A 26,028-nucleotide genomic window follows, 5' to 3' on the forward strand; every position below is an offset into this window, starting at 1 on the left:
CAAAGACATAGATGGACCATGGAGATCTTATAGTTCAACTTGAGATTGTCATTCAGAAGTAGTGGGGTAATTATCTTTCTAAATTTGTGTGTTTTGACAATGCAGAAAACAATTTAGAGTCAAACAGGGGTCAATTGACTTGTTTTGTTCTTGTTCTAGAATGACAAAATGTGAATTATTACACCATCAGTGTGCGAGGGTTGATGATAAGCAGAGAAATATGTCAAGTCTCTGTCCTGCCCGGAATGAAGACTTCACCTTTGTGTGCTCTGGGTTCAGTTTGTTGGAATACAGCAGGCAGCATGGAAAGCAAATAGGAGCTCTGTGCTAGGTGTGCTTGCAAAGAGACACAGGTGGAAACCAAAGTTCAGGTGAGGAAATCACTGAACGAGCTCAGCATATGAAGAGGCTGGTTGCTTTGCTGAAGGATGGCAGGTGACAGAAGAGGTGAGAGAATAAGGGTGCCTGAACAGGGCCAGCAATTGATTTGGCTGTAGAAAGTGTGTTTGCAAAGGCTAATCTCTGAAAATAATTGGCATGACCAAATCTATCTCTTAATTCATGTACAGTCAGGCTACTGCCTAGTATATCCTGCCCATCTCACTTAACATCCAAGAGCTAGCAGCAGTTTGTGCCAGGAATATGGGATGACTCATTTGAGCTGTTTTGTTTGAAGAAATCAGGTCCCTTTTTGCGCTGGTTATTCTGAAGCCTTTGTCTCTCTCACTGAGAAGAGCAAAGTATGCCCAGAAGATGTGGAAGGGTTTTTTTTCAATATGCAAATAATGTCCTTCACTAAGTTTATTCTTTGTCTAAGTAGAGGTGAAGGGTGCCCTCCATGTTTTGACAAAAGGTGGTACAGCACATGCACACCAGGCAAGAAGTTGTTCTTAGGCTGTCTATGGCTGTCACCTAATTTAGCATCATGGGATAGTTGAGGTGAGCAGGCAGCTCTGGAGATGGGACAGTCCAGCCCTTCTCGGAGCAGAACCAGCTAGAGCAGGCTGTCCTGTGCCATCCCCACTTGGGTTTTGAGTATGTCCAAGGTCAGAGTCCACAACTTCTCTGGGCAACCTGTTCTTGTATTTGACTACACTCACAGTAAAAACAAACAAACAAACAAAAAGCTTTAACTTTTAAACAAAACTGCCTATATTTCAGTTTTGTCCTGTCACTGTGCCCAGAGCAGTCCATGGAGTAGAGTTCTTTGCTGTCACTCCATCAGGTGTAAGATCCCCATGGAGGCATCTCAAGCCTGAATGTATTTTTATCTTTTCCAGAATATGTGATTCAGCTGCCAAACTTGGATAAGCACAGATTGTTATATCCATCTTTTCCCCTCTCATCCCCCAACACCACATTTTTATTGGTCTGTTCTTGCCAGCTGTTGCTCTATTTGCTATCACCCTCTTCCAGAGGACTGGATGATTTTCCTGGATGCCAGTCAGCCTCCTGTGCCCTTCACGTCATCCTCTTTCCTGTGGCATGTATGCTCCTGGGCTGAAGGGTGATAGTGGTTTGGTGGTCAGCTTGAAATTAAGTACCCAAAAGCTGGCCAGACCTTGGGCCAGGAATGGAGTTTTTTTCCTGAGGAGAAAAAGGAGATAAACTTGACCTCCCCTAGTACATATGTTCAGTAAGGCAGCAGCTGTAGAGCTGCCAAGAGGAACTCAGGAGAAAAGTGAAATGTGTGGCTTTGGGTTTTTTTTTCTCTGTTTTCCAATAGAAGGAGGCATTCTTCATCTAGCACAGTAAACTACTAAGCCTCTAGGTCATAAAAAAATTAAATAGTTTAAATAGTAAAATAATAATTTTAAATCAGGCACAGAGTTGGCATTGCAGCTCTGCTCCCCCCAAGAGCTCTGTGTGTGCTCTGGAGCTGGCACTTGCAGAACTCCATTATTCCCGACAAGTGCTCAAAGCAGGAATTGGCCCTTGAAAAGAGTCGTGGAAAATAATCCCAGAGCTGGCAGGCTCAGCCAAAAAGGATGGGCTCCTTCCAGGCTGAACCCTGCGAGTAGGTGGGGCTGGGGACCAGCTGGAGATATTGTCCAGTTTCTGTAACCAAGTGTGTTTGTCCATATCTCTCAAATAAGAGGAGTACTGGTTCACAGCTCCCATGTCCTCAACAGCTACTTCTCCTGCTGGGATCAGAGAGAGAAGGCAGGTAGAGGTTCAGGGCTTCACAATCATGTTCCTTTAGAGCAGCAGAATCTTTATTTAGACAAGGAGCTGAGAAGCTGAACCTGAAAATAAACAGGTTTTATCCTTTCGTGTCTGATTATTTATTTTTTCCCTCACAAACAAATATTCTTTCGTACATGTAAATACCAACATTTCCTTCAAAAAACTTCCAGCAGAGGTCTGAAATAGTTGTGTCTCCAGAAAGTCACATTATTTGAATAATTCCTGCTTCAGACAGGCATTTAGGAAACAAAGTTGTCTGTAAGTAAAGCATTCCCTTTTTCGCAGTGAAGAAAGCAGTACTTTGAAGATTATAACTCTCAAACATTCATGGTTTTTACAGCTGTGCTTATACTGCATTCATATTTCTACTGGAAATGACAATTTTGTGTTTAAGGAGTTGTCAAACTGTTTTTCTGTTGACTGAAATGTTGATGTTGCAAGTTGCATAGAGCAAGTGGGAAACTCTAACCCCAGGATAGCTAGCAAAGTTTTAATGCATGTTGAGGGCTGAGAAAAGCATAAAATTTCATAATTGTTTTGTAAATGAAAATTCCTTCCCCAAAGCCCTTCCCCATTTCAGCAGCTGCTCTAAATTTCTCTGTTTTGGGAATTTTGTAATAGTTTGAAACACCTCTCTCCGATCCTGTGCCATCAAGCATGCTGATCTGCTTTTTGGTTTATTAGCTTAAAATGTCTTATAGATCTGTGTCTTTATTTCCTTGCAAGTCAGGCAGAACCCCGAAGTTTCTCTTTCCATGTTTGTGGCTGTTATAACCAAAATGAAATAAATTTTGCCCAGTCTAACAGCCATGACCTTTTCAATCTCAAGTGCTTGTACTGAATTCCATCTGAGTTAGCAATTTTTCCTCCAGCACTCAGAAAAAACTCTCTGGCCTATGAATAACTTTAACAAATGCAAAAACTGGTTGCTAATCAGACACAGAAATGTCTGCATTTGGTGAGATTTGTGAAGCTGGTGGCTCTCAACATGTGGACTGCTGCCAAAGGGCACCTGGGAAGGAGGTGAGCTGGTATTTGCAACCAGGCTCTTCTGCCACAGGAACATCTGGGGCGAGGAGTTGATCTGATCAGTAGAGCTTAAGCAGCACTTAATTTGTTGCTACTGACCTTCCAGCAGAGGCACCAGACACTGTGATCAAACACCAGGCTGTTCAACCAAGATTAAAGGTGCCTACTTCTAATTTCCTTTGCTAATAACATGGCCAAACTTGTTGTGGTGGACAAAACACCCACACACCGTGAGGGAAGAAGGTGTGAGAGGACAGTGAGGTGGACTAAGAACTGGCAGATCCCTGAGGGTCCTAATCAGGGCCACAGGATCTAGCTGGGGACCTGTCACTAGTGGTGTCCCCCAAGGTTCAATACTGGGCCCAGGACTGTTTAGCTTACTCATCAGTGGACTGGAGAGCCAGGGGTAGCTGAACCAATGTTTGGCTGGTGGGCAGTTAGTCTGGCAGGGGGAGATGAAGCCAGTAGAGATACCCCCTCTGTCCTAAGCAGGCTGAGACACTCTGTGTTTGTTTTTGTAGCCTTACACAGGAAAAAAAAAGACTAGTTATTGTGAGAAACGTGCCATATGTTATTGCATATGGCTGAAACATCTGCATATGTAACCAAGGATGTGATGAGTTTCTGGTGCAAATCTAACAGTGAAGGAATTATCTTTTGGAAATTTTTTATTCATTTTTTTTCAACTCTCTCTAAAACTCTGAGGGAAGTCAACCTTGGCTTCATCTTCACGGGATTTCATAAAACCTAGAGGGACCAGTACACATAGACTGTATAGATGTTTTCACACCTTCAATTATGCTTTTTGTCCCTCAGTGCTTCCTGTGACTCATAAAAGTAGTACAATATAAAGAAATCACAGTGTACTGCACATCCAATGGTGACACTGTTAAGGTAAAGAATTTAATAGAGTTACAAAAATAAACTGGACAACAACAAAAAAATCTGTAGTTATAGCAGTTCAGATAAAATGGGATAAAGAAAACTGCTCTCATGCTTAAAGATGTCACTGATAGCCCAGCTGACTAGTTAACCCAAGACATCCAGGAGCAGTGATCACAGGAGATCTGTTCATTGTGCATGTAAATCCTTCTATTTTCCCCAAAGTTACAGTGTCTTTATCAAGAAGGAGTTTATAAAACACTGGTTTTGTGTTGTGTTCATACAGCTCCCAGCACAAGGGAATCTCCCATCCTGGCAAAAATTGTTAGACTAGAATGGTTAGTAAAAATATGACATACCAGGAAATAAACTGATATTTGTCTAAATTCCCACTAAGCTAGGGAGATGCCATGGGGATCTGAGGGATAAAGTGCTTCTCCTTGCTGGAGAGATAGATAGAGCTTTTCACATGAAAGCAAAAAGTTCCTGCTCGTTCAGTTGTATTTGTGGTGCAAAATTCTCAATCACATGTAAATTCCCCTGAACTTTTAAGTCAGAAGTCAGAGATTCACAGAATTGTTTAGATGGAAAAGAGCTCTAGGATGATCGAGTCCAACTCTTAACCCAGCATTGCCACACTCATCACTAAACCATGTCCCTAAGTGCCACATCTCCAAGTCTGTGGATCTTGGTTGTTTCCACCTTTCAGGAGCGGCTTTGTGGGTTTTAATCCCTTAAACTTGCGGGGTTTGCACTTGCTCCAGGGAAGCGCCTGCTGTGCTGTGGGCTCAGATGGGCAAAGGGGTGGCAAGGAGACTGGGGGAATTGCCAGGCACTTCTGAAGTATTCCACTCATACAAGTCCCTGCCCATGAAAGAGTTGCCTGCCCATCCAGGCATCGCTCACAAACCTCTCCAAATAACTGCATAGTTTCAAGACAGCTATAATTGGGTGTAATAAATGCTATCGTAATGAAATCTCCTCATAATGGGGATACTTGCTCCTTAATTCAGTATTAAAATGATCTATTTCAATATTGAATCAACACTTTAGAAAAATCAATGAAAAAATACATTGTAAAGCTATCTGATTTGTGGATGATCTTAGGTGAAAACCATTGATAAATGAGAGAAAAGACCCCAGACTGAAGCACTGTGCTTCAAAATAACACAAAGTAAGAAATAATATAGCATCAGTTTATTCAGTATTGCTTCCAATCTGCTCTTATATGTCAGAGATATGAGAACATATGATTCCTACAGAAGGTTTCTTGGATGGCAAAAATTCCTAGATACTACTTGAATTATGTTCCAATAGCTCAGCATTTGTGGAAGGTGTCATCTAATTAAACCAGAATTTTAAAGTACCAGACAGCATGAAGACCAGTAATAAGAGAGCAAGATCCATCTGTATTACAGATGGGATGTGCAACTCTAATAGTATGGCTTCAGGCAATGTTTAATTGAGTAGTTAAATTATCTTTTCCAGACGGGAAAATAAATTATTGCTCATCTCTCCAATTTATTTTAGCTTCTCCACATTCTGTTTCCTGAGGGAGTGCTGAGGGAGCATGGGACATCCCCAGATATGCCTGGGATGATTTATTCTCCCCATGCACCATAATTCCCCCTTCAAGGAGGATGTCTTGTATGCATGTGGAAGTCAGTGTGTACGTAACTGCTCTGTTCTCCTCTTTTCTTGCAAGGAATGTCTGCTTTATCACTGTGGTGCTAATCACAGCTATGGGTTACGTGTGTGTGTGGTTTTATACATATTCTTTTTGAAAATGCAGGAGAGAAAATTACTGGTTCAGCATCCTTCAGTCAAATCAGGAGCACGTGTCTCGTTGGAGCTGTGCAGTTTGCCCAAGAAGCTTTTCCAAGCTTTGGGACAGCCTGGAAATCTTCACTTTGACTCACAGCATTTTGTAGTGTGGGATTATTTAGGGAAATTGTGTCAAATTTCAGACTATTATTCCTCAGTTGCCCAAACTCAGGCAAATAAGCACACAGAAATGCATGATACTCTGTGTAGTATGTGGGAGCAGAACTTAAAATGCTGGAAATTTTCAGTTAATTAAGTATTGGATCCACAGGATTACAGATCTCCAGCTGGATGAACATTGTCCATGGTCAAGGGTCTGCATATGAGCATAGCTACGTGAGTGTGTGCTAATTTCTCTTTATGCTGGCTACAGGGGCACAGCTGGTATTCGATCTGGGATGAAATCTCCTGCTCCAAAGTCACTCCTTGGAAAGTCTTGAGCAGATTTGCGTTGCCTGGTTGGGTTGGTACCCGGCCACTGGGTTGTGTTGTGTGACTGGGGTGTTTTTGATGGAGACTAAAAACAAATTTCTCACATCTTGCAGAACCACAGCCTGAATCCCCCATGATTTCTGAATATTTGTGAATGTAATAACAGGCCTCTGTGTGTGGCAGAAAGCTAGACACAGTCTGCCCGCTTCCAAACAAAGTGAAAGCAAGTCGTGACTTGCTTTCCAGTTGGCCACATCCCAGCCATAGGTCGTGACGGTGGTCTAGATGAGATAACCATGTTCTCTTTGTGTGGCCTTAAATTCTGCCAAAATTCTAGGGGACAGAGGGTGAAGTAGCTTTTAAAGCACTTAAGGAGGAAAGGGTCTGTACTAGTGCAGCAACAAGGGCACAGCTCCCTGGGACAGAACATGTGCATCTGCTAAAGGGAATATCCCTCTGCAAGCACCAGCAGTTTGGGAGCTGGGAGTTACATAGCCCTTCTACCTGTGATGGAAAGGATGGGTGTCCCTACAATGACAATTTAATTTTTAAAAGAAGGGAGCACAGGCACTTTCTAAGCTGCCTGGAGCATGAATTTAGTACACATAGTTTCTGAAAGGACTTTACTAGCCAACTTCTTCTCGATAAGCCTGTATCTCCTAGGCCAGTCTAAGTTGGGCCTTTCAAGCAGACAGCCCTGAGGCACTGCTCTGTGTCAGGATCAGGACTTTAAGGCTGTCTGCACAGTAAGGATGCAAAGCTTGTTCTGCACCCAGGATTATATATAGGAAGGAAAGTATGCCTCCTCAAACTGCTTGCTGCTCTGCAGCTGAGTGTACCCTTTCAGAGGTTATTATAACCCAGAAGGAGCACTGAATTTGCACTTACACTGCTGCTGGCACCTCAACTAGTTCATTGAGAAATAGCACTCGCACTCCTGCTGCGGTGTGATGACTCTTCCAGGGTCACCATGATCCTTGAGTCTCAACATCTCAAAGTATGAAAAGTGTATCTGTCTTCAACAGAAACTAGTTGCTATTTGTGATTCAGACAGAGTTCTACTCCTTGGGCTGCTCAAGGAGAAGATGAGTGAAGGTCGTGGACCTTTGTGCTAGTGCTGATGGCCACCCTGGGGCTCCCTGCAGGGCATGGCCAGGCCTCCTGGGCTCCACTGACCTCCTGTCGCTCTGCAGGAGCTGTGCTTGAAGGGATTGGTGCACTGCACATCAACCCAGACAGGCACTGGCCCAAGTATGGGGCATGTGCAGCTCTCCAAGGGGAGAATGCCAGACAGAAAACTGCATGGAGCAGCTGGCTGAGGCTCCTGTGACACTACCACACAGCCAGGGTGCTTGCAGCTGAGCCTTCCCCACTGCTGCAGTGACTTTTTCCACATGGAGCATCACTAGTTGTCTTTGAATACCTGAATCTGTCTTCTGTCAGTTGTGCCCAGTACCAAAACCAACTGCACAGTGCTGGGTTGCTGTTTGCTGCCCGGCCGCCCAATCCATCCACTTCCCACTGGCTGGGGGTTTGACCCACCTCTGAGCCCACTAATCTTGGGTGATGACCTAGAGTTTCTCAGGGCCAAAACACCACCAAGAAAAAGCAGCGTGCCTTTTTAGTAGGTCCACACCCAGGGCATTGCTTCTCTGTGCCTGCTTTTCACTGTCCCCAGTTTAGTTCTGGCACCCCAACTTTAGCTCTTGTCACCATGCTGTCTCACACCCCAAGTGAGGAGAGTGATGCTTCAGTTCACACCCCTCGCCTGGTGAGTGACCCTTCAAAGAAATCCGTGTAGTGACACAAGTGATTTTTATTGAGTCGTAGGACTGTATTTTATGCTCTGAAGGAACATTTACTTCATATAAAGGCTTTGACATTTTTATAGAAGTGGCTATAACTGTGTTATTTCATACAAAGAAGAATTTATTAAGCCTGGATCTGAATCTCCTTTTTATGTTATGCAAACGACTAATAACAACCCTTCTTCATTACCAGCTCAGTGCTCGGGCCAGGGCTATTAAATCCCCCCTTCCTTCAGTCTGCATCTATCAGGCTGCCACATTAGGCTGCAACATCATCAGAATTCATAAAACCAGCCCAGACTTGTACTGGGATTCGAGGCAGCAAAATTAAAACCTGAGTTGCAGAACACAATGTTTCTTTGGCTGTTGTTGAGGTATTTGGGGGCACGGTCTGTTGACTGAGGCATGACAACACCTTCATCACTTGCAATTATAAAAAAATTTCACAATCACCATATAGTAGGGAAAAATAAAGGTTCATTTCTCTCACTGCTCTGCTCAGATTACACATTCTGCTTTTTGTATTTTCAGGAGTGGTTTCCACTGTGTACCATCCGGATGTGCAATCTTCCCCTCCAGCACTGCTACTCCTTTCTCTGCTCTTGTCCTGGAGGTGGCTACAGAGGAGGGTATGTGACACTTGGAAGGGCTACTGGGATGTGCCTGGGAAGACTCCATTGCATTCTGGGTGATCTTTAGACCTTCACACTTGTAAGACTAAACTCAGTTCTCTGAAAAATCTTTCAGTGGGTTGGAGATTTGCTTGGGGATTTTGTGATACACTAGATGTTTAAAAGCAATAAGGACTTTACCTCACGTAAAGTCAACAGAACAGAGAAGTTCTTGAGAGAATAGCCATCCTGGGCTCATCTGTGGCTGGATATTTGGGGACAGTCCCCCAGGAGTCAGGCGTGCATTGTACTTTCGTGGTGTATCCCAAAAGAAAAGCCCATTTTTTCCTCAGTCTGGGATGACCACCCCACCCCTGAATCTGGGTAAATGAGCTGAGGACAAGAGTTGTTTCTCTGGCTTCTGCATGTTCTGAAAATACAGCTGAATTGAGTCTTGTAGGTGAGAAAAGCAGAGGAAGACCTTTTTTTGTGGATGTGGATAGGATTTTGTGTGGGCTAAACACCAACTGTTCAGCATCTTTTGTGGATGGATCCAGCCCAACCGATCTGAAGTGGCATGCGCTGAGCAAAAAAATACATATCTGAGGGAGTTTCTAGCCATCATCTATGGAAGAAAGGGAGAAGAAAAAGGCATTCCTGTGAGTTTCATGTTCTTGGCAGGGGAAAGTCAGTGCTCTTGCTAGAGCAATTCCAGGAGCTGTAATTATGCTTTTGTGTATCAAAGGAGAAGGGTGTTTACACCCAACCTCGTCTCTGGGTAGATGAGATGTTCTGTCTTGTGAAATTGTCACCTTCAGGCTGGCTGCTCTCACACTGCTAATGCAGAGCACAATTTTCCCCTGCAGTGTAGTTGTAGCAACCTGCCAATGTTCACCCAAGGCAACACCAGTTTTCCCTGCTTTCATGGCCTTTAGGTCAGACTCTGGCCTGACAGAGAGTGCTAATGCAGATTCTTCAGAGCTCAGTCTGTGACTTCCATTATAAAACATTAACTCTATAAAAAAAGAAATGTGTTAGTATTCCAGCAAAACACAGAGATAATTTAGATACAGGGTAATTACCTGTAGTGAACCCTGGATTGATGTGAGCATCAGTCTGCTCTTTCTGGATTCATGTCCAGCCTTTCACTGGCACTCCTGGGCATGCCCCAGGTCCGTTGCAGAAATGGCTGTGCCGAACACCCACGGTCCCAGGGCAAGGACAGCCATGGGCTGGGGGCTCTGCTGGCAGCTGGGTCCTCAAAGGTGCTGCTGTGGTCTGGGTAAGATACCCAAATGCAGGGTTTGGGTATCTTACAGTTCACTGATGAGTAGAGCAGGTAAGGACTACAAAGCTTCAGCCTAAAAATGAAAAATAGTTGCTGGATTATGAAATATTATGCAATTAAACTAACATATTTTTTCCCATTTAATAGCCAGAAATAAACTTCTTTGATTATGGCTCAGCTGCCTTTCCCCCTCTACCAAAATAATTTCAGAAAAGTGCAGCCTGCCTCTAGAAACAGCTTAAAAACAAGGGGTTTAATGAAACAGAGTTAAACAAAACCCCAGACCCAGTCATCCTTCCCACCCAGGGCTGCGAGACGTTCACGGCCACCCAAGCCTGATCTGAGGGCTCAGCACAGCGATGCTGAACAGAGGACCCCGCAGCCCGGGGGGTCGCGGACACGGGTGGGTGGGTGGGATGGTGCCGGGGGGGCTCCTCGGCGGCGGGTGCTCATTCCCTGCTGCGCAGCTCCATCTAGGGGCTGCTGCCTGCCCGGGACCCGGGAGCAGCCGGAGCCCAGCATCTCCCGGGCAGGATTCCGGGAAAGGGCAGCTCCAGGAAAGGGAATGCCGTGGCTGTAGGAGCCCCAGAGTGTGCCAGCTCCGGAGCTGCCTCCAGCCCTGCTCAGGGGTATGGGAGCGAGAAGGATTTTGTTATCTAACGTGCTGCAGCCCTGGCATCAGCAGGATTTGAGCCTGGGAAGCGCAAACAGGATGCAGTTGTTTGGGCAGGCAGAGGTGACTCTTCTTTGTGATGGCACTGGACACATTGCTCAGGCTCTTAGAAGCAACTCTCTTTCCATTAGGTCTCAAACCTAATCTGAATAAATTTCTTCACTGAAAGGGTGGTCAAGCATTAGAAAAGGCTCCCCAGGCAAGTGGTAGAATCACCATCCCTGGAAGTGTTCAAAAAACGTGTGGATGGGGTGCTTGTGAACAGGGTTTAGTGGTGGACTTGTCACTGTTATGTTAAGGATTGGACTCGATGATCTTGGAGGGGAAGTTTCTGGTATGGTTTTCTGTGTTGTACTATGTAGAAAGGACTTTCATGAGGACCAGGTCTGAGGTTCTCTGAGGAGGACCTTGTTTTTCAGCTCCTCAGGAAGCTCATGTCCCATGAAGCTGTTCAGGGGGGAGGAAAACAGATGATTATCAATGTTGGGCTCTGGGGGGGAATGGGACATTGCAGCCTTTACAGGTGCCATGAAGGGAAAGAAAAAGCAAACCCCATGGCATTATGCATTTTCCTTTATAGGAGAAATAAACCCTAAAAATGTGCAGATTCTGAATGTCTAACATAGGGAAAGGGCTGGGGAAGTCCAACTGTGAGCCAAGTCACTCTGCTCCAGGCTTACCGGAGAGCTGGTGAGTGGTAATATGACCAAGGACTAATTGCCTTCAAATAACTGGAAAGCCAGCTCCAGGGCAGCTACAGCTGACAGGGAACCTGCTAGCTCTATCTGAAGCATATTCAGGAGCAGATCAGCAGCAGCGAGAGTCTGCACATAAAGTCAAGACTCGCAAGGATTTGCTAGTTAATGTTGCCAGAGGAAAGATTGCAGTTATGCCACAGCAGTGAAAGGAACACCCTAATCCTCAACTGAGTTTGCTGACAACCACAGTTACATCACACCCATTTTTCAATGTTTTAGATTAATTTTGAGGGGGTCCTTCTAAACTGAAGAAAAATTGGCCAGAAAATGAGATCTTTTCTCTTCTGTATGCAACAGTCACCATGTCTTAACATAAGGTTTCATTAAAGGCCAAATTCCTATCAGTCTCAGCAGAAAGAGTAACAAGCAAAGGAAAGACCAGCAAGCGAAAACACCTCGTTGCAAGAAAGAGTCAGGGAGACTCAATGAAATGTGATTATTTATTTAGAAAGTAATTGCTTTATCACTGGTAGATGTCAGTGAAACAGAAACATTCATCACCAGCCTGGAGCTACCACCGAGCTAACGTTCACATTCCCATGCCCTGTATGCCATGTACTGAGGTGTACGCTGTTTGCTGCAGCCAGATCAGTTGTGGATGAGGGGGAGAAAGGGTAGCAGTCCTTTGGTGTCCTGGTGAAAGGCCTGGCAGAGGTAAAGGGGTGTTTTCTCGTTTTCACATAGGTAGCAGAAGTGTGTGCCTGTCATGGGGCAGAGACGTGAGGTAATGGAAAGTTACGACAGTGGAAAGCAAATAGAATCCTGCCCAGGCTTCTGCACCTCCAGGTCCTCTAAGGCTCCCTGTTCTTCAGCAGCTTGTCAAAACACACAGGTCCCTACATGCAAAACAATTACAGAGGAGCACTGATGTGTTTGCCTGTGTGCTGAAAAGACTAAAGGTAGTGAGAAGCCTTCACCTGAAAGGAGGGGCCATCGTGTCAAAAGGAAAGGTTGAGAAATACTGGCCTCTGCAGCACACAGGGTGCTTTACCCCCTTCACATCTCCCTATGACTGCACCCCGTCCAGCCAAAGTCTCTGGATCACGGTCCTTCACTGCCTGCTGGAGAGCTGCTCCAAAGATCCCTATCTGTCCCTGTGTTCACAAAGAGGTCTCCAGTGGCAGGCTTGAGTATTTTGTCTTTTCTGTGCTACTGTATGTAGAAAATCAGAAAAAATTAAGTCTAAATCCTGACACCCTCTGAGAGCTTAAGCTGTTTCCCAACGTGAGTTTTAAAGGCTGTGACTTGGGTCCCTGGTGAGGTCTCGGAGGAGTTGTGGTGGTTCCACATGTCTAGGGAGAGGACCACCAGTTCTGGTGTGCAGAGGAAGTGGTGACTTTCTCCCCTCTTTTTGATGTCTCCAGATATGAAAATCTCCAGAGCTCCAGATTTTCATATCCCATACCCCTTCTGCGGTTAAAAAACAAACAGACACATATTTGCATTTTTAAGATGTACAAATGAACCATCCCCATAGATATTTGACTACATGGTTGTGCAGTGACACTTTCTGTACTTGCCTTTTTCCTGGAGCAAAGCGAGCATGTGTGCTTTGGATTAGGCAAAGTGTTTCACTGAGAGACTTCACTGAGAGCAAGGACACGCTGTTGATTCACTCTGCAGCATCTCCTGGTGACTTGCTCCTCCTTGTGCCTAACAGGAAAGCTGGGTAAAGAGAGAAGCCTGACTTGCACCTCTCCATCCTTGGTGGAGAAAATATGAAGTGTGCTACTCAGTAAATTAAATACATGCATAAATTAAATACATGCATTCGTGGTGCCTTTGAGAAGTGTTCATTCACCCGAAAGCTGAACTCAGGCTCTGGCTGGATTTATAAATGTCTTTTGGGTGAGTACAGGATCCAAACAAATAATTCCTGTCTCTGTAGCTGGCCTTGGAGAATTTTATTAGCTAATTAAGGTGCCAAATGCAAAGGACAGAACTGAAGCCACAGTGTCAGTTAAAATTTAGTTACTCTGTTAATTGAGTTGAGGAAGTCTGGATTATATCATAAGCTGCTGGCATCCTGTATGGCTATTAGAATATTACCATTCATTTTACTGGAGAATGCAAATAGCATCACTGTCATACTGAAGGATGGCATAGCATGTAACAGGATGGTGGAAAAGCTGGTAATTTTATAAAAGTTTATAAATTTTTGTGTGTGGATGGCCTAGTGAGCTGGATCTCTGCAATGCTTTCCAGGACACAGGACGAACAGGGACTATTTTTTGTGTCAATGCAATGAAAATAACATACAGATTCTCTGGAGCAGGGAGAAGGGAAAGCAATTTTCATGTAATTGATGTTGTGAAGCTTATCAGAAATTCTTCACTTTTAGGACTGTTTCAACAATGAAATTACAGGTTTTTAAATCCTCCCACACAATGCAGTCATATAGTAATATCACTAATTGTTGTGATACAGTATTATTTACTCCCAAGTACTGCCTTTTTTATTGCTGGTTTAAAGTACATGTGTCTGTATGTGTTTGTATCTATCAATCTTCTGTCTAAACCAAATCTCTCTGCTTAGCTTGAGAGTCCTGTGGGTCCTCTGCACTCAGCCTGTGCCAGAATGTTGACTGCCCACGGCAGAGCTGCAGGTAAGCTGAAGCTTTGGGAGTGGATGCTTCCACCACAAAGCCAAAGGTTTTAGGAAGTGGAGAGATCCAGCAGTGTCTAGGAGAATCTGAAGTCTGTATTTCTGATATTTCTGGGGGGAGCGTGGAGACAATTTTAATTCTTTTTTCTCTATGGTGATACATGGAAACAATGTTCCCTAAAACATGCTCTTTACTGGTCAGCCACACAGGGTGATTTTTATTTTATCCTAATTCCCAGTGTGTCTGTCTATACAGTGTGGACACAGCTGGCTCGTGGATCTCACTTGGTAATACTATTTGTTTGAATTCTGGTGACTACTCAAATGCACCAATGACTACTGCAAAGGCTGCTTTGAATACAGCAGCTGTTCTTTCCACCTTATCTTCTATGTTTTGCACCTGCACACAAATATACAAAGCCCATAACTTTATCTCGCATATGCAAAATGATCTTCAAGGGCATCAACAGAAAACAGGGGCAAACAATAATTAAATACATGCATTTATCCCAGTTGCTTTACTTTTACTTATTTATCAGCAACACAGTAGTTTCAAGTAAAAAGTCCTCAGAAGACTGATTCCCTTTCATTAAAGGGAAAAAACACCTATCTCATGCACATAACCATGACATGAAAAATGCAAGTTTAAGTCTCTCCTTTGCCTCGATCTGGACAAGTTTCTATGACTTGGGCAGGCTTTTTAGTATCAGATATGGGAATGGGGGTCCTAGAAATATTTAGCTGAATTTTTGGAGGTTTGACTGCTCCACTAATAACTTCTTAAAGATCTACAGTTTCTAGTGCCAGCTCCTTACAGCACCTGGACAAAGATTTCCCCAATTCTGGTTATAAAAAGATGGCAAGAGGTCTGCCAGGACATGATTAGAGCCAGAAAACTTTGATTTCTAATTAATTAATTAATTAACTTTAAAGGAGTTTGGGACTTTGAGATCTAATCAAAATGAGGTCTTTATTTCATAAATTGGATTATTTTCAGAACATATGCATTTCAGAACAGAAAATTTGCATTTATGTCCCGGAATGAGCTTATGGAGTACTTTTACCCCTGTACTGTCCTTTCAAGGACTTAATGTTAGTAGTAGGTGAAGTAACCGTAATATTACACATCTGCCAAGAGAAGTAATTTTTTTGTTCACCATGTCACTTTTACAAATATCAGGTTTTTTCAGGTATCCTTTTTAAGTATGTGGGGTTTTGGTTTGTTTCATTTTGTTTCTGACGCTGTGAGATGAAGGTAAAACACGATCCAATTCCTTCTTGAAATGATGGTTCGAGACCCCGAGGGCCTGTGCTGCTTCAGCACTCACCTGCAGGAAAGGGAAGGCTGCAATCCTGCTGCTGAGGGTATCTTTTGAAGGAAAAGGTCTGTCATCCCAGAGCTAGTAGGCATAAAGTATTACAGTTCCCATTGCACAAAACAACAGCCTTTTTACGAGCAGACATTATTCAAGCCATAAAACCCGTGCATGTTTCCGTCCTCTGTTAAATGTGTCTCTAGATCTATCCAGGGAACAACTGCTTTTCCAGTTTATTTGTACGGGTGGAGTTGAGGAACACATTTAATGTTTGTTGCACAATTCCCTGCTATTCAGACTTATGGATTGCTCTTTCCCTACTGCTCCCAGTGCACTGCAGCCCTGGCCACATCCGTCCCAGCATGGAGCTGAGTGAGCCAACCCCAAAACATGCTCTGATGGTACAAGGTATTGCCTAGTTGCATTTCCTCTACCTACCATCTTTCTTCCAGTGGTGCCTGTGAATTCAGCAGGAGAACAGGGTTTTTTTCTGTGTCACCTGCTGGGACTCAGTGCTGCCCAGCTGTCCCCACTTGGTGCCTGCAGAGTGTTGGTTGCCAAAGGAAAACCCACTCCAGGAGCAAGCTGGCAAAGATGTAATGGGGATGATGGCAGGTAGAGTTCATGCCTGTGCCTCAGCCCTAATTGGTTTTCTAGTATAAGTGCAGGTAAATTCCTTAGAGAATCAGATAAGGAAGATAAAAGCCTAACACAAAATAAATGGAGAAGACCCCCCTACACTCCTAAATGAATGGTTTTAGTGCTTCTGTGTTTGGATATAAATGTAGAAACACTTCTAGTTTTCTATGGTTTTTATGGGCACTTAGAGCAGCCCAATTGTTCTGTACTTGCTGAATATTTTTTTCTTGGAAAATTTCTAGTGTTAACTAAAAATTGATCTCCTCTTTGTGACTAAACCTTTTAGCAAAGGTGGACAGTGTTCGTGATCTGCCTTAGCTAAACAATACTGTGTCATATTAATCGGATGTGAATTTTTTGCACACATGATCATGTTACAAACAAGGAACAAATTTTCATCAAATGAACAGGTAGAACTTCTCTAAATTTAATTGTTGTTGGTATTTTATTGTTTTATCCTGATATAGTGGCAAATAAATTATAGAATTATCCACCTCACCACCCCTGCATTTTCCTGCCCCAGAAAAGAGAGTTACACTAATGGAAAAGGGATGTTGAGGTTTATTTGGTGCTAGAAAACAGTAACAGAAAAACTGAATGCTATGGAACTCCAAGTTGTAGACTTCAAAGGGAACACACCTGTTATGCTTTACTAGCTGGGTCCTGTGTTCTAGACAATAAGTCTAGTCCATAGACAATAAATTAATTTCCTAGGAATTAATAACTCCTTATTATGATTGATTAGCTACAAAAATCTGAAAAGTTTGACCTCTGCTATAAGTATAGGCACTGTCATGTCTCAGTGGTTGGGGGTAACAAGCTGAACATCATTAATCCATCCTTTGGAAGATCTTCTTTGTAGATAAGGCTTTGATCCACAACATTCTCCTTGAGCTAAGAGGGAGTGCCTGAGTCTCTGCACAGTCACAGCCAGGTGCTGGTTTGATGTTGCCTGTGCTTGGGAGTGGAAACAACCACTCAGGTGAACAGTGCAATGAAAACAGTCCATTAACTGGTGGAGTTACATCATGTCTGGGGAGCTCAAAGAACAGAAACTGCAGCCGTGCAATGGAGAAAGTACACTTCAGTAAAGACCCTACTGGGGCTCCTGTCATGCCTTACCAATACTAAGATTTATTGTATTTCAAGGGCTTTGTTGTGGTCTCTTTAGGTTGAGAGTTTCCTTTCGTGTGTTGGATGTTCCTGTTAATGTCAAAGCTAGTTGTCATGGCAATTTTTAAATTGTTTAATGGGCTTTTTAAGTCTTCTAGAGTTTAAATCATACTGTACTGCATTGGGTTTGCATGGCAAGGTTTTTGCAGAGAAGGCTACAGGGTGAGAAGATACCAGAAGCTTCCCCTATGTCCAACAAAGCCAATGCCAGCCGGCTCCGAGATAACCTGCTACTGGTCAAGGCTGAGCCCATCAGAAACATCACCCCATAACTCTCCATCTTCCAGAAAACCTTTTGCACTTTCCAAAGCTAACTATAGCCCAAATAGCAGTGGTAAAGAGATATGTTTTCTGGGCTTTGTGCTAATATACACTACTTTTTGGAAAAGTACCGTCCCCCCCAAAACTGCAAAAGAATTCTACAACATCTGCTCTATGGTCAGCACTGTTTGTCTGGGCAGAGGTATAGAATGTCTCATTCTGGTTTAATTGCATGTAACATGTAAAACTTTTACTACATTTGCCTCTACAAAAAAAGATTTCTCTTTCTTTCAGTATCTAGAGTCTCACCTGAAATTGGTAAATATTAGTTGACTTCTATCAGCTGTGGGAATGAAGCCTTTCCCACTCTGTTAACGTAGGTGCCTCAGGTATTTCACAATGCCTGTGGAAGGCAGCCACTTCATCAGTAGCCCAGTGTTTTCATTGCAGAATGACAGCAGTAATAGCAGGAGGTGAAAATTACACTGTGAGACTTCTAAGCTCTATTAGCTAAGAGGGGTGTCTAAACTCTTTGCTCTAACTTATCCTGGAATGTGCAATAACAGGTAATCTAGTCCTATAATGCTTAGATAAACGACTTCTTTGCTAACCCAAGCATTGATGTTACTGTGGTTGTATTTCCACAGCACCTGGGTGGGCAACTATGCAGCATGCTCTATGCTTGTTGGGCTTTCAGCCTGGATTATCACAAAGAGTTTTAAACAGAGTCAGCCAATCCATTCATTTTACCTTTCATTAAACTCACCTCTTTTTTTCTGGGGTGTAGAGGTTGACAGAACAGATAAATAGAGTATTTACAGTAATGCTGGAGTCAAGAACATGAAGAAACTGAAAGAGGAAGGGGTTGGTAGGAAAAGCTAACATCTCTAATTAGATCAACAGAAAAAACCCACAGTGTTCTAGCACAGAAGTCCTCATTATTCAGCAACAGAGACTTACAGTCCCTACAATTGTCTAAGCTCTATCAGATGGTGTAATAAAAGACTTTATTGCTCCCTACAAATGCCAGGTCTCTTATATAGGAATTGTCCCACTACACTGCATATCCAGTCATAAATGTTATATATCCTTCCCCCTAGCACAGCAAACCATGACTTGAAATAAAACCCTGTCTGACATCTTCCTGCTCTTCTACCCCATCTCCTCTGGGGCTAAGCTCTAACCATGTACAAACACTTACTAATTGTAAGCAAGTGGATAACAGTTTCAAAGCTAAGGCTGCACAATACTACTTGCTTGCTGCTGGGAAATGTAATTTCAAAAGCCAGACCCTTGGATCACTTGGCACTTCTGCTAGACCAGGCCATGCAACTGAGCTTGTTATTGGTTCCAGTAACTACAGTCCATTCCCTGCTTCTGCTCCTTTTCTGGTCATCTTCCTTTCTGATATATTACCATGGAAACAAATCTTGAAAAAAGAAGTATTCACAAGCAGGTGGTTTTGGTTTTAGATACCATCTCTTGAGTTTTCACATTTACAGCACTGGTCCTGTTGGGGGCATTCTCTTTCTCCAGCTGCCACTAGATGGTATTGCTTCAGCAGGCACCTTCCCACCTGCTCTGCACCCTTCCTGAGACACAGACCACCAAAAAAGCAGGGGCTGGCTTTATTTTTTATATTCTTCAAGCATCTCCTGGCAAATGTTGTTGAGGACAATGTCTTAGAAAAGCAGATATTTAGTCTCGGAATTGACAGCTTCTTGTGCTTGCAGCACAGTTTCTGCTTAAGGGCAAGTTTTGTATTTGCTCTATAATCCAGAAGGTAAGACAGGTCTGTAGTCTGCCTGAAATTTCAGAATTCAGGTATCGAACCTGAAGCAAACAGGCAAAACTTCGTATGCTCCAAGTCTTTTAAATAACTAACACGAAAACACGAATGAAAAGCTTATTTTTCTCTCACAGTTGCAAAATTTTTCTAATAGTTTTGTATTTCCTTTCTGTGCTCGCAAAAGAAAAGCAGTTGAACATACAGGAAGTCATTCAGCAAAATCATTATAAGTCTAGTAGATGAAAGCATTAGTGTGATAAGATATGAAGTAATTTTATATTAAAAGTTAATGACTTGGACTGTTCAGCCTTAGGAGATTCACTACTTTCTAATCCTTTATGCACATCTTTATGGTAAGTTTATACGATGTGAAACTTATTCCACTTTTATGTTTCCATGTTTTGTTCTTTTCTTATTAAACTGACTTATGTCATTATTTTTCCTACTGGAGAAACAAACAGGAAAGTCAAACCAGAAGTGGAAAGAACATCATCTAGCGATTAAATGTTCTCCGCATCCACATTCATACTTTTTTAATCATACGATTTATATCTTAACTATAACTTAACTTCACTGATTTTTTTGATACATTATTTTTATTCATTGAGAAATAAACTCAATTCATTGAGTAAACAAAACCTGCTCCCACAGGTTTGTGGAATTTTGTGAGTGGCTAGCTTGATTTTAATTAGATGTTTTGAAGAACTAGTTGGAAGGTTTAAAGTAGTGTTGCACAGCAAACCCTCCTTGCATCCCCATCCAACTGAGTAGAGGCTACAAAAACCCCCCTTGTCCACACCAGCCCTCTTCTGCCCCCCTCATGCAAACTGTCTCTCTTGCTGGTTCAGCTGGCAGTGGAATCAAACATTAGGAGGAGTGTTCTATTTTAAAAGAGCATAAAATTGGTTGGTTTACAGTGAAAGTGTGACCACAAGAGCCAGACCTGACCCTGTAAGCACTGAACTGCCTGAGCTGTGCTGCATCTGAACGAGCAGGAAAGAGTCGCCAGCCAAGCTTACGTTCATTGCTGGGAAAAAAAATGCTTCTAACAACATTCAACTTCTTTCTCACATATACTGGAGAAAACATAATAAAAGGCCTCACTATGCAGAATCAGAGGGCAGAAAATGAGTGCTGAAGACAGTGTTGCTCCTTGCCTTCCACCTTTACACACTACAGCTGCCAGTGCAATTTAGTGTCCCTTGCCTCTAGCCCAGGCAGAAGAAACTCACTCTGAGTAAGGTCTGAGAGACAAGCACACAGCAGGAACCACCAAGAACAAAGTGCTTGTTTCCTGATCTTACTGATTGCAAGGAAAACAAACCTCTCGTATTTCTTCTCTTGCAGGGCAGCAGGATGCCATTCTGGCCCAGGAGGGAAAGAAGAGGCCACTGTGCTGTGTAGCACTGCAGCAAGAAGCAGGGCAGAGGCCACCGTGCTGGGCTGCAGGAATGCTGGATATCTGCACACTGCAGGAAAACATGAGGAAGGAGTCATGTGTGGAGTTAGTGACTCACACAATTAAGATTTGGCATGGCTGAGTGGGAAGATAGCAACATGGCTTTCCCATAAAAGGGGCAAATATGTTATTGCTGTGGTATATGAGATTTAATTAAATAGCAAGGTCAATTCAACTGCTTCCAGAGCTTTTGTTTGGAAGCTTGCAAGGCTTTGTTTCCTGCTAAAGCTGTTCATTGAGTATTACCAATTAGTTCCCCTGAAAATGAGACTGATTTCATAGCAGAGACTGTAACACTCTGGGCTTCTGTTGAAAAGCTGTGTTCAAGTCAGTTCCTTGGTGAGTATTTAAGCAGAGTAGCTTCAACAGGAACATGAATTAATAGCTTGAACAGAGTATCACCTTGGAAATGCTTACTGCCCACCAGGCTAGAGGAGAGTGAAGTCTGCCTGAGTCCTTAGTCTCTCATTTGCAGCACCTGTTAGTTATTACCTGTTTCTCTCAGATTTTGACCAGAAGTTTTTTCTTTGTCTGGAGAAGGAATTTCAATTTAGTGCCAGGAGAGCAGGAAACCTTTAAATGAACAAACCCTCCTCCTAGCAGGACCACATAGAGACGATTTGCAGTTTCCTTTTAGCAAATGCCTTAGCCCTGTGTTATTTCCTTTATGGTGTTTTGTACTGGTGATTTCATCAAAATGTGTCAGTTCCATGAGGTTTTTTGGCTCCAAGACCACTGCCATTTGCTGGTAAGCCTTGACCTTTACCCAAGACATCTGATGGCAATTTTGCTGTGCACAGACACTCTCCATCTCCCTCAAGGAAAGCACCCATACAGTGGCACTGATTGCGCTGCTGTTTCGAGCTGGCAGAGAACCTGCACAGGGTGGTTTTCTCTGTAGAGTCAACTCTGCTCAAGCCCAGCAGAAGCTGCTGCCATGGTCCAGACCCCAGGCTGCCCTCCATTGCTCCATCCCCTCTTCCCTCAGTCCCTCCATCTCTCCACCCTTCTGTCCCTGCATGCCTCCATCCTTCCATCCCTTCATCCCTTAGTCCCTCAATCTCTCAATCCCTTCATCCCTCCATCCATCCATCCCTTCATGCCTCCATCCCTTTGTCCCTCCTTCCCTCTGTCTCTTCACCCCTATATTGCTGTATCCCTGCCTCCCTCCATCCTTGCATCCCTTTGTTCCTCCACCCCTCCATCCCTCCACCCCTCCATCTTTCCATCTCTCCATCCCTCTGTCTCTCCATCCTTTTGTCCCTCCATCCCTTCATTCCTCCATCCGTCCATCTTTTCATCCCTTCACCCCTGCATCCCTCCATCCCTTCATTCCGCATCCCTCGATCCTTTTATCCCTCGATCCTTTTATCCCTCCATCCCTCCACTCCTCCCTCCATCTCTCCCCTTCCCGGCGGGGTCCCCCGCGCTGCAGTTCCCACCTCCCACCGCTAGGCCGCGCCATCCCGGCGGTTGCTATGGCGACAGCGGCGCTGCCCCTCCGCGCAGGCGCGGTGGCTGCCGCGGGTGCTGAGGCGGCGCAGGGGCCGCGGCGGGGCCGCCATGGAGCGGTTCGGGCCCGGGCCCGTGAGCGCCGTGCCCGTGGCCGAGTTCAGGCCGTGAGTGCCGGGGCGCGGGCAGGGGGAGGGCTCGGCGGCGGGACGGCCGGGCGGCGGGATGCGGGGAGGGCTGCGCGCTAGGCCGCGGCGGGCGGGGAGGGCGCCCGGCACCGCCGGGAGGCCTCCTGGGGGAACCGGGGGAGAGCGTTCGCGGGGCGGGAGCGGCTGGTGGAGGGACCGCAGTGGGAGGAGGAGGAGGAGACCCCGGGTTTGCCTGGGTCCCCCCGAAACCCAGCGTGGAGGCTGCCGGGCCGCAGCGTACCGCTCCGAGCCGGGCTGAGCTCCGAGCCGGGCTGAGCTCCGAGCCGGGCTGAGCTCCGAGCCGGGCTGAGCTCCGAGCCGGGCTGAGCTCCGAGCCGGGCTGAGCTTACACACGAATGTTTGTTTTTGCTGCGTAGGGAAAGCGGTGAGAGTATGTCAGTGTAAGAAAAGTATTTGTCAGCAGTGGAGTTTTTAACTTTGGTAATAAGCTGGAGGTCATCTTACTCTTCTGTGGGTAAGTGCTGATAGAAGAGTTTCTGATTTCCGTAGGAAGATTCTGAGTGGAGTTGTGCTCGCCACTCCCGAGACCCCGAGGCAAACGCTAGTAAAGGAAAAGATTCCGAATGCCCTTCTTTTTTTATGCTGCCTAAATGACCAGCACATGGCCGGCAGGAAGTGCTGTTGGCTGCAGTGTACGAGCTGTGCGCGGCTGCACGTGACTGTCAGAGGATGAGAATTTTTTTCCCCACTTCCACTTTTTTTCCAAAGAAACGTCAAGATTAAAACTGATTTCAAGCAATACGCTATGGCACAGATATGTCTCGATAAAACTTTTCGAAACTACTTGCGCAAAAAATGCTTTGAAGGTGCCTGGGAGTTTTAAGAATTATGTATCCCTGACTTGAGTTGGCTTTTGTGCATATTTGTGTTTCTAAGTCCTTAAGGACACATGCCCTTGAATCAGGGAGTCTTTGAAAGTCACAAGGATATTGCCTGGCTGATGCGTTTGCTTGAGCATAAAATGATGTGGTCAGCCAGGCAGAGTGAGTGAGAACTGGTGGAAGCACACACAAAACAAGCTCTGTGTGGTGTTTTGTAAACATAAAACCTGTTCTAGCAGATCAAGTTCAGGGAGACCTTACCAAGAACATAATCCTTCATAGTGATTCTCTGGGTTTAAGTCTGTGAAGGCAAAAGAAGTTTTGGTGTATTGCCTCCATGTTCTGAGTGTTGCTACAGTTATTCCAGCTTTCTTAATGGAAGCTGATAACTTATTTTTAAGTAGAGGACCAATACCCCCAAAAAAGGGAACTTTCAGTAGTTAACTGTTAAAATCATTCTGTGTACTTCCCTCTATATCCCAGCCTGTAGAATTTGTCATTTTCCCGGACTTGTAGTTACTGAAAAAAAAAGAAAAAGAAATGAACTTGGCAAGTTTTAATGCAGAAAACTGTCATGTGACAAGTGCACGTGACTGATATTAGATATTTAATAATTATGTGATAGTATACTGATAAATGTATTAACATAACTCCCCTAAGTTGTTAATGCTTGCAAAGCAGTAACAGGGAAAAAAATCTAATGATTGTTTTTAATCTTGTTTTTGAGCTCTGACTGGCAGAATCATTACATCATTTTGAATACTCTCATTTTTATTGCAGCAAACAAATGCATATCCCAAGTCTTTTGCTTCTAAACAGTACATTTACTCAGTTCTTGAACAGTAATTTGCTTTGGTTTGGGACAAGTTCTTGTCCTGTTTCAGGTGTGTATATTGTGACTTTCTTCTGTGTGTAACTTCTCTTATTTATTTCAGAAATGAGGGTTCATTAACATCAACTTTAAGAACGCTTCTGTTCTTCACAGCTCTAATGATTACATTACCAGTTGGGCTATATTTTTCATCAAAGGCTTATGTATTTGAAGGTAATTCTGCTTCTGCCAATTAGTATTATTATTACAAAAAAAAAGAGGAAAAGCACAATCCTGTAATAGCATCTTTATTCTTCCTGTTTTGTTTCCTTCTGCAGACCAAAGGTTCCGTAATGTCTAATTAGAACAGAAAATTATATAAATGGTCAATGCATCCTTCCCTGCATTGTGATCTGCAATCCAGTGTTTGCTGTTTGTTATGCAGTGGCTTATATAGCACAGAGGTGCATTGTTCCCCTTACCTAAAGGGTATCTAACACCACCCTACAGCAGACTTTTGTCAGAATCATCAGGGATATGTTTCCTGCAGGTATTGCAAACTAATCATGTGTTCAGGGCAGAATAATGTTGTTTGTGGAGTTTCTCTTTTGCTTTTTAAAACATCTGTACTTGTAAGTGTAAACAAGTTAATTCATATATGCAATTTCAGATATTGAATGTGGTTGCTTGTAGAACTTTAATTTAAAAAAAGAAGGAAGAGGGATTTTTAACTGTTTGTTCGAACAGCTAGCCATGTTGTAGTCTCAATTCTGCAAGGCTTTAATACTTTTCTCCTGCAGTACTATCTCCTTCAGAAGTGGGGAGGAGGGAGGGAGAAGGCAGCTGCTTTTAGGAGCAGTTTGTGAGTATGAAACTGAGTTGTTCCAAGGCTGTTCTCTTTGGTGTGTACTGCTGTATGTAGTACACAGAAGGCTCAAAGCTTGTTAAGTAACTTTCAAGATCCCTTTTAGCTTTTTTTTTTATCTGAAGTGTAGCAAACTGAGCCTTAACTTCACTGTTAATGACAAGATCTGTCAGCACTGAAAGGATTGAGCTTGTCTTTGAAGGGTGGTATTTTTGGAGTGGTGTAATGTGTGGTTTTTGGTTTACTCTTTATGGGATTTTGTTGGGTTTTTCTTAAATTAATTAAGGCAAACAATATTTTGGTGTTTGCTCTTCCGATATTTGAAGGCTTATTTCATATGAGATGTATTCATGTAATTTAGCTGGTGGGGAGTTACTGTTTTATGGTCTAAATATAGAAGGTAACAGTCCTCTAAATGTAATTGTTCCACTGTTTTCTCCTGTTAAAGTGGCAAATAAATTACAGAATTCTCCCCCTTCTTCCCTCCCCCCACCCCCTCATTTTCCTGCCCCGCAAAGAGCGTTAGGAAAAAAGGATGTTGAGGTTTATTTGGTGCTGGAAGATAGCAGCAGAAAATGTTGTAGATAAGCTGTTGACATCAAATCCCAGGGTATTTTATCTTAAACATTGAACACTGCAGTGTTGCTTTGTTCCAAAAGTAGTTTCAGGGTCTTTGACTATCACGGTGAATTCTTTCCTACGAATCATTTTGAGCTCAGTCTTTTGATACAGGAGCACTTGTAACTTTGGCCTTTAGGAAGAATTGTGACTTGCCTTGTCAGAGTTCCTAATAACTGATATTCTTTACTCTCTTTGTTTTCCCAGGTTCCTTAGGAATGTCGGACAGAGACAGCTATTTCTATGCTGCCATTGTGGCTGTAGTTACTGTTCACGTGGTGCTTGCTCTCTTTGTTTATGTAGCGTGGAACGAGGGCTCGCGGCAGTGGCGGGAAGGCAAACAGGACTAGAACGAAGATCATGTCGTCTGCTGTCTACAGACTGTAAATCAAGGGGTTTTTGTGAGCTGAAGGAAAAGCGTTCTTCAAAATGTATAATACACGTGTACAAAAGGAGGCTGGTGCCTCAGCTGTGGTTGAAATAAGACTTGTGCTCATCTTGCCTGTGTACCCTTGTTTT

The 26,028-nt window shown here is 43.8% G+C and overlaps 3 protein-coding genes and 1 long non-coding RNA gene across 4 annotated transcripts in view; 3 read left to right on the plus strand and 1 right to left on the minus strand.

Annotated features, from left to right (window-relative positions):
- The window catches only part of LOC127471128 (uncharacterized), a 60,820-nt gene extending 46,738 nt beyond the window's left edge, over positions 1-14,082 (plus strand). The window contains exons 3-4 of the long non-coding RNA XR_007904575.1: positions 8,694-8,791; positions 14,028-14,082. This is a non-coding gene — a long non-coding RNA (uncharacterized LOC127471128). The remainder of the gene's footprint in view (positions 1-8,693; positions 8,792-14,027) is intronic.
- Positions 1-21,946, plus strand: part of GPR50 (G protein-coupled receptor 50) — a 148,791-nt gene extending 126,845 nt beyond the window's left edge. Inside the window, exon 3 of the mRNA XM_051787542.1 lies at positions 20,622-21,946. Within this exon, the coding sequence (XP_051643502.1) occupies positions 20,622-20,678 (57 nt within the window). The 3' untranslated portion in view covers positions 20,679-21,946. The remainder of the gene's footprint in view (positions 1-20,621) is intronic.
- RNF128 (ring finger protein 128) overlaps positions 1-26,028 on the minus strand; it is a 316,984-nt gene that overhangs the window by 106,025 nt on the left and 184,931 nt on the right. The gene's annotated exons all lie outside the window — the stretch shown is intronic.
- Positions 22,248-26,018, plus strand: VMA21 (vacuolar ATPase assembly factor VMA21). The gene is made up of 3 exons (XM_051787697.1): positions 22,248-22,352; positions 24,151-24,260; positions 25,717-26,018. Exons 1-3 carry the CDS (start codon positions 22,297-22,299, stop codon positions 25,857-25,859), a joined length of 309 nt encoding a protein of 102 aa, XP_051643657.1. The 5' UTR covers positions 22,248-22,296; the 3' UTR covers positions 25,860-26,018.

Source organism: Manacus candei, unplaced genomic scaffold (assembly GCF_025592945.1).
Source record: "Manacus candei isolate 608988 ecotype Guabito, Panama unplaced genomic scaffold, ASM2559294v1 h1tg000003l, whole genome shotgun sequence".
Classification (NCBI taxonomy): Eukaryota; Metazoa; Chordata; class Aves; order Passeriformes; family Pipridae; genus Manacus; species Manacus candei.

Coding starts and splice junctions, on each gene's coding strand:
- VMA21 (XM_051787697.1), top strand. CDS start 22,297: ATGGAGCGGTTCGGGCCCGGGCCCGTGAGCGCCGTGCCCGTGGCCGAG. Junction 22,353..24,150: donor CCCGTGGCCGAGTTCAGGCC/GTGAGTGCCGGG, acceptor TATTTATTTCAG/AAATGAGGGTTCATTAACAT. Junction 24,261..25,716: donor AAAGGCTTATGTATTTGAAG/GTAATTCTGCTT, acceptor TTGTTTTCCCAG/GTTCCTTAGGAATGTCGGAC.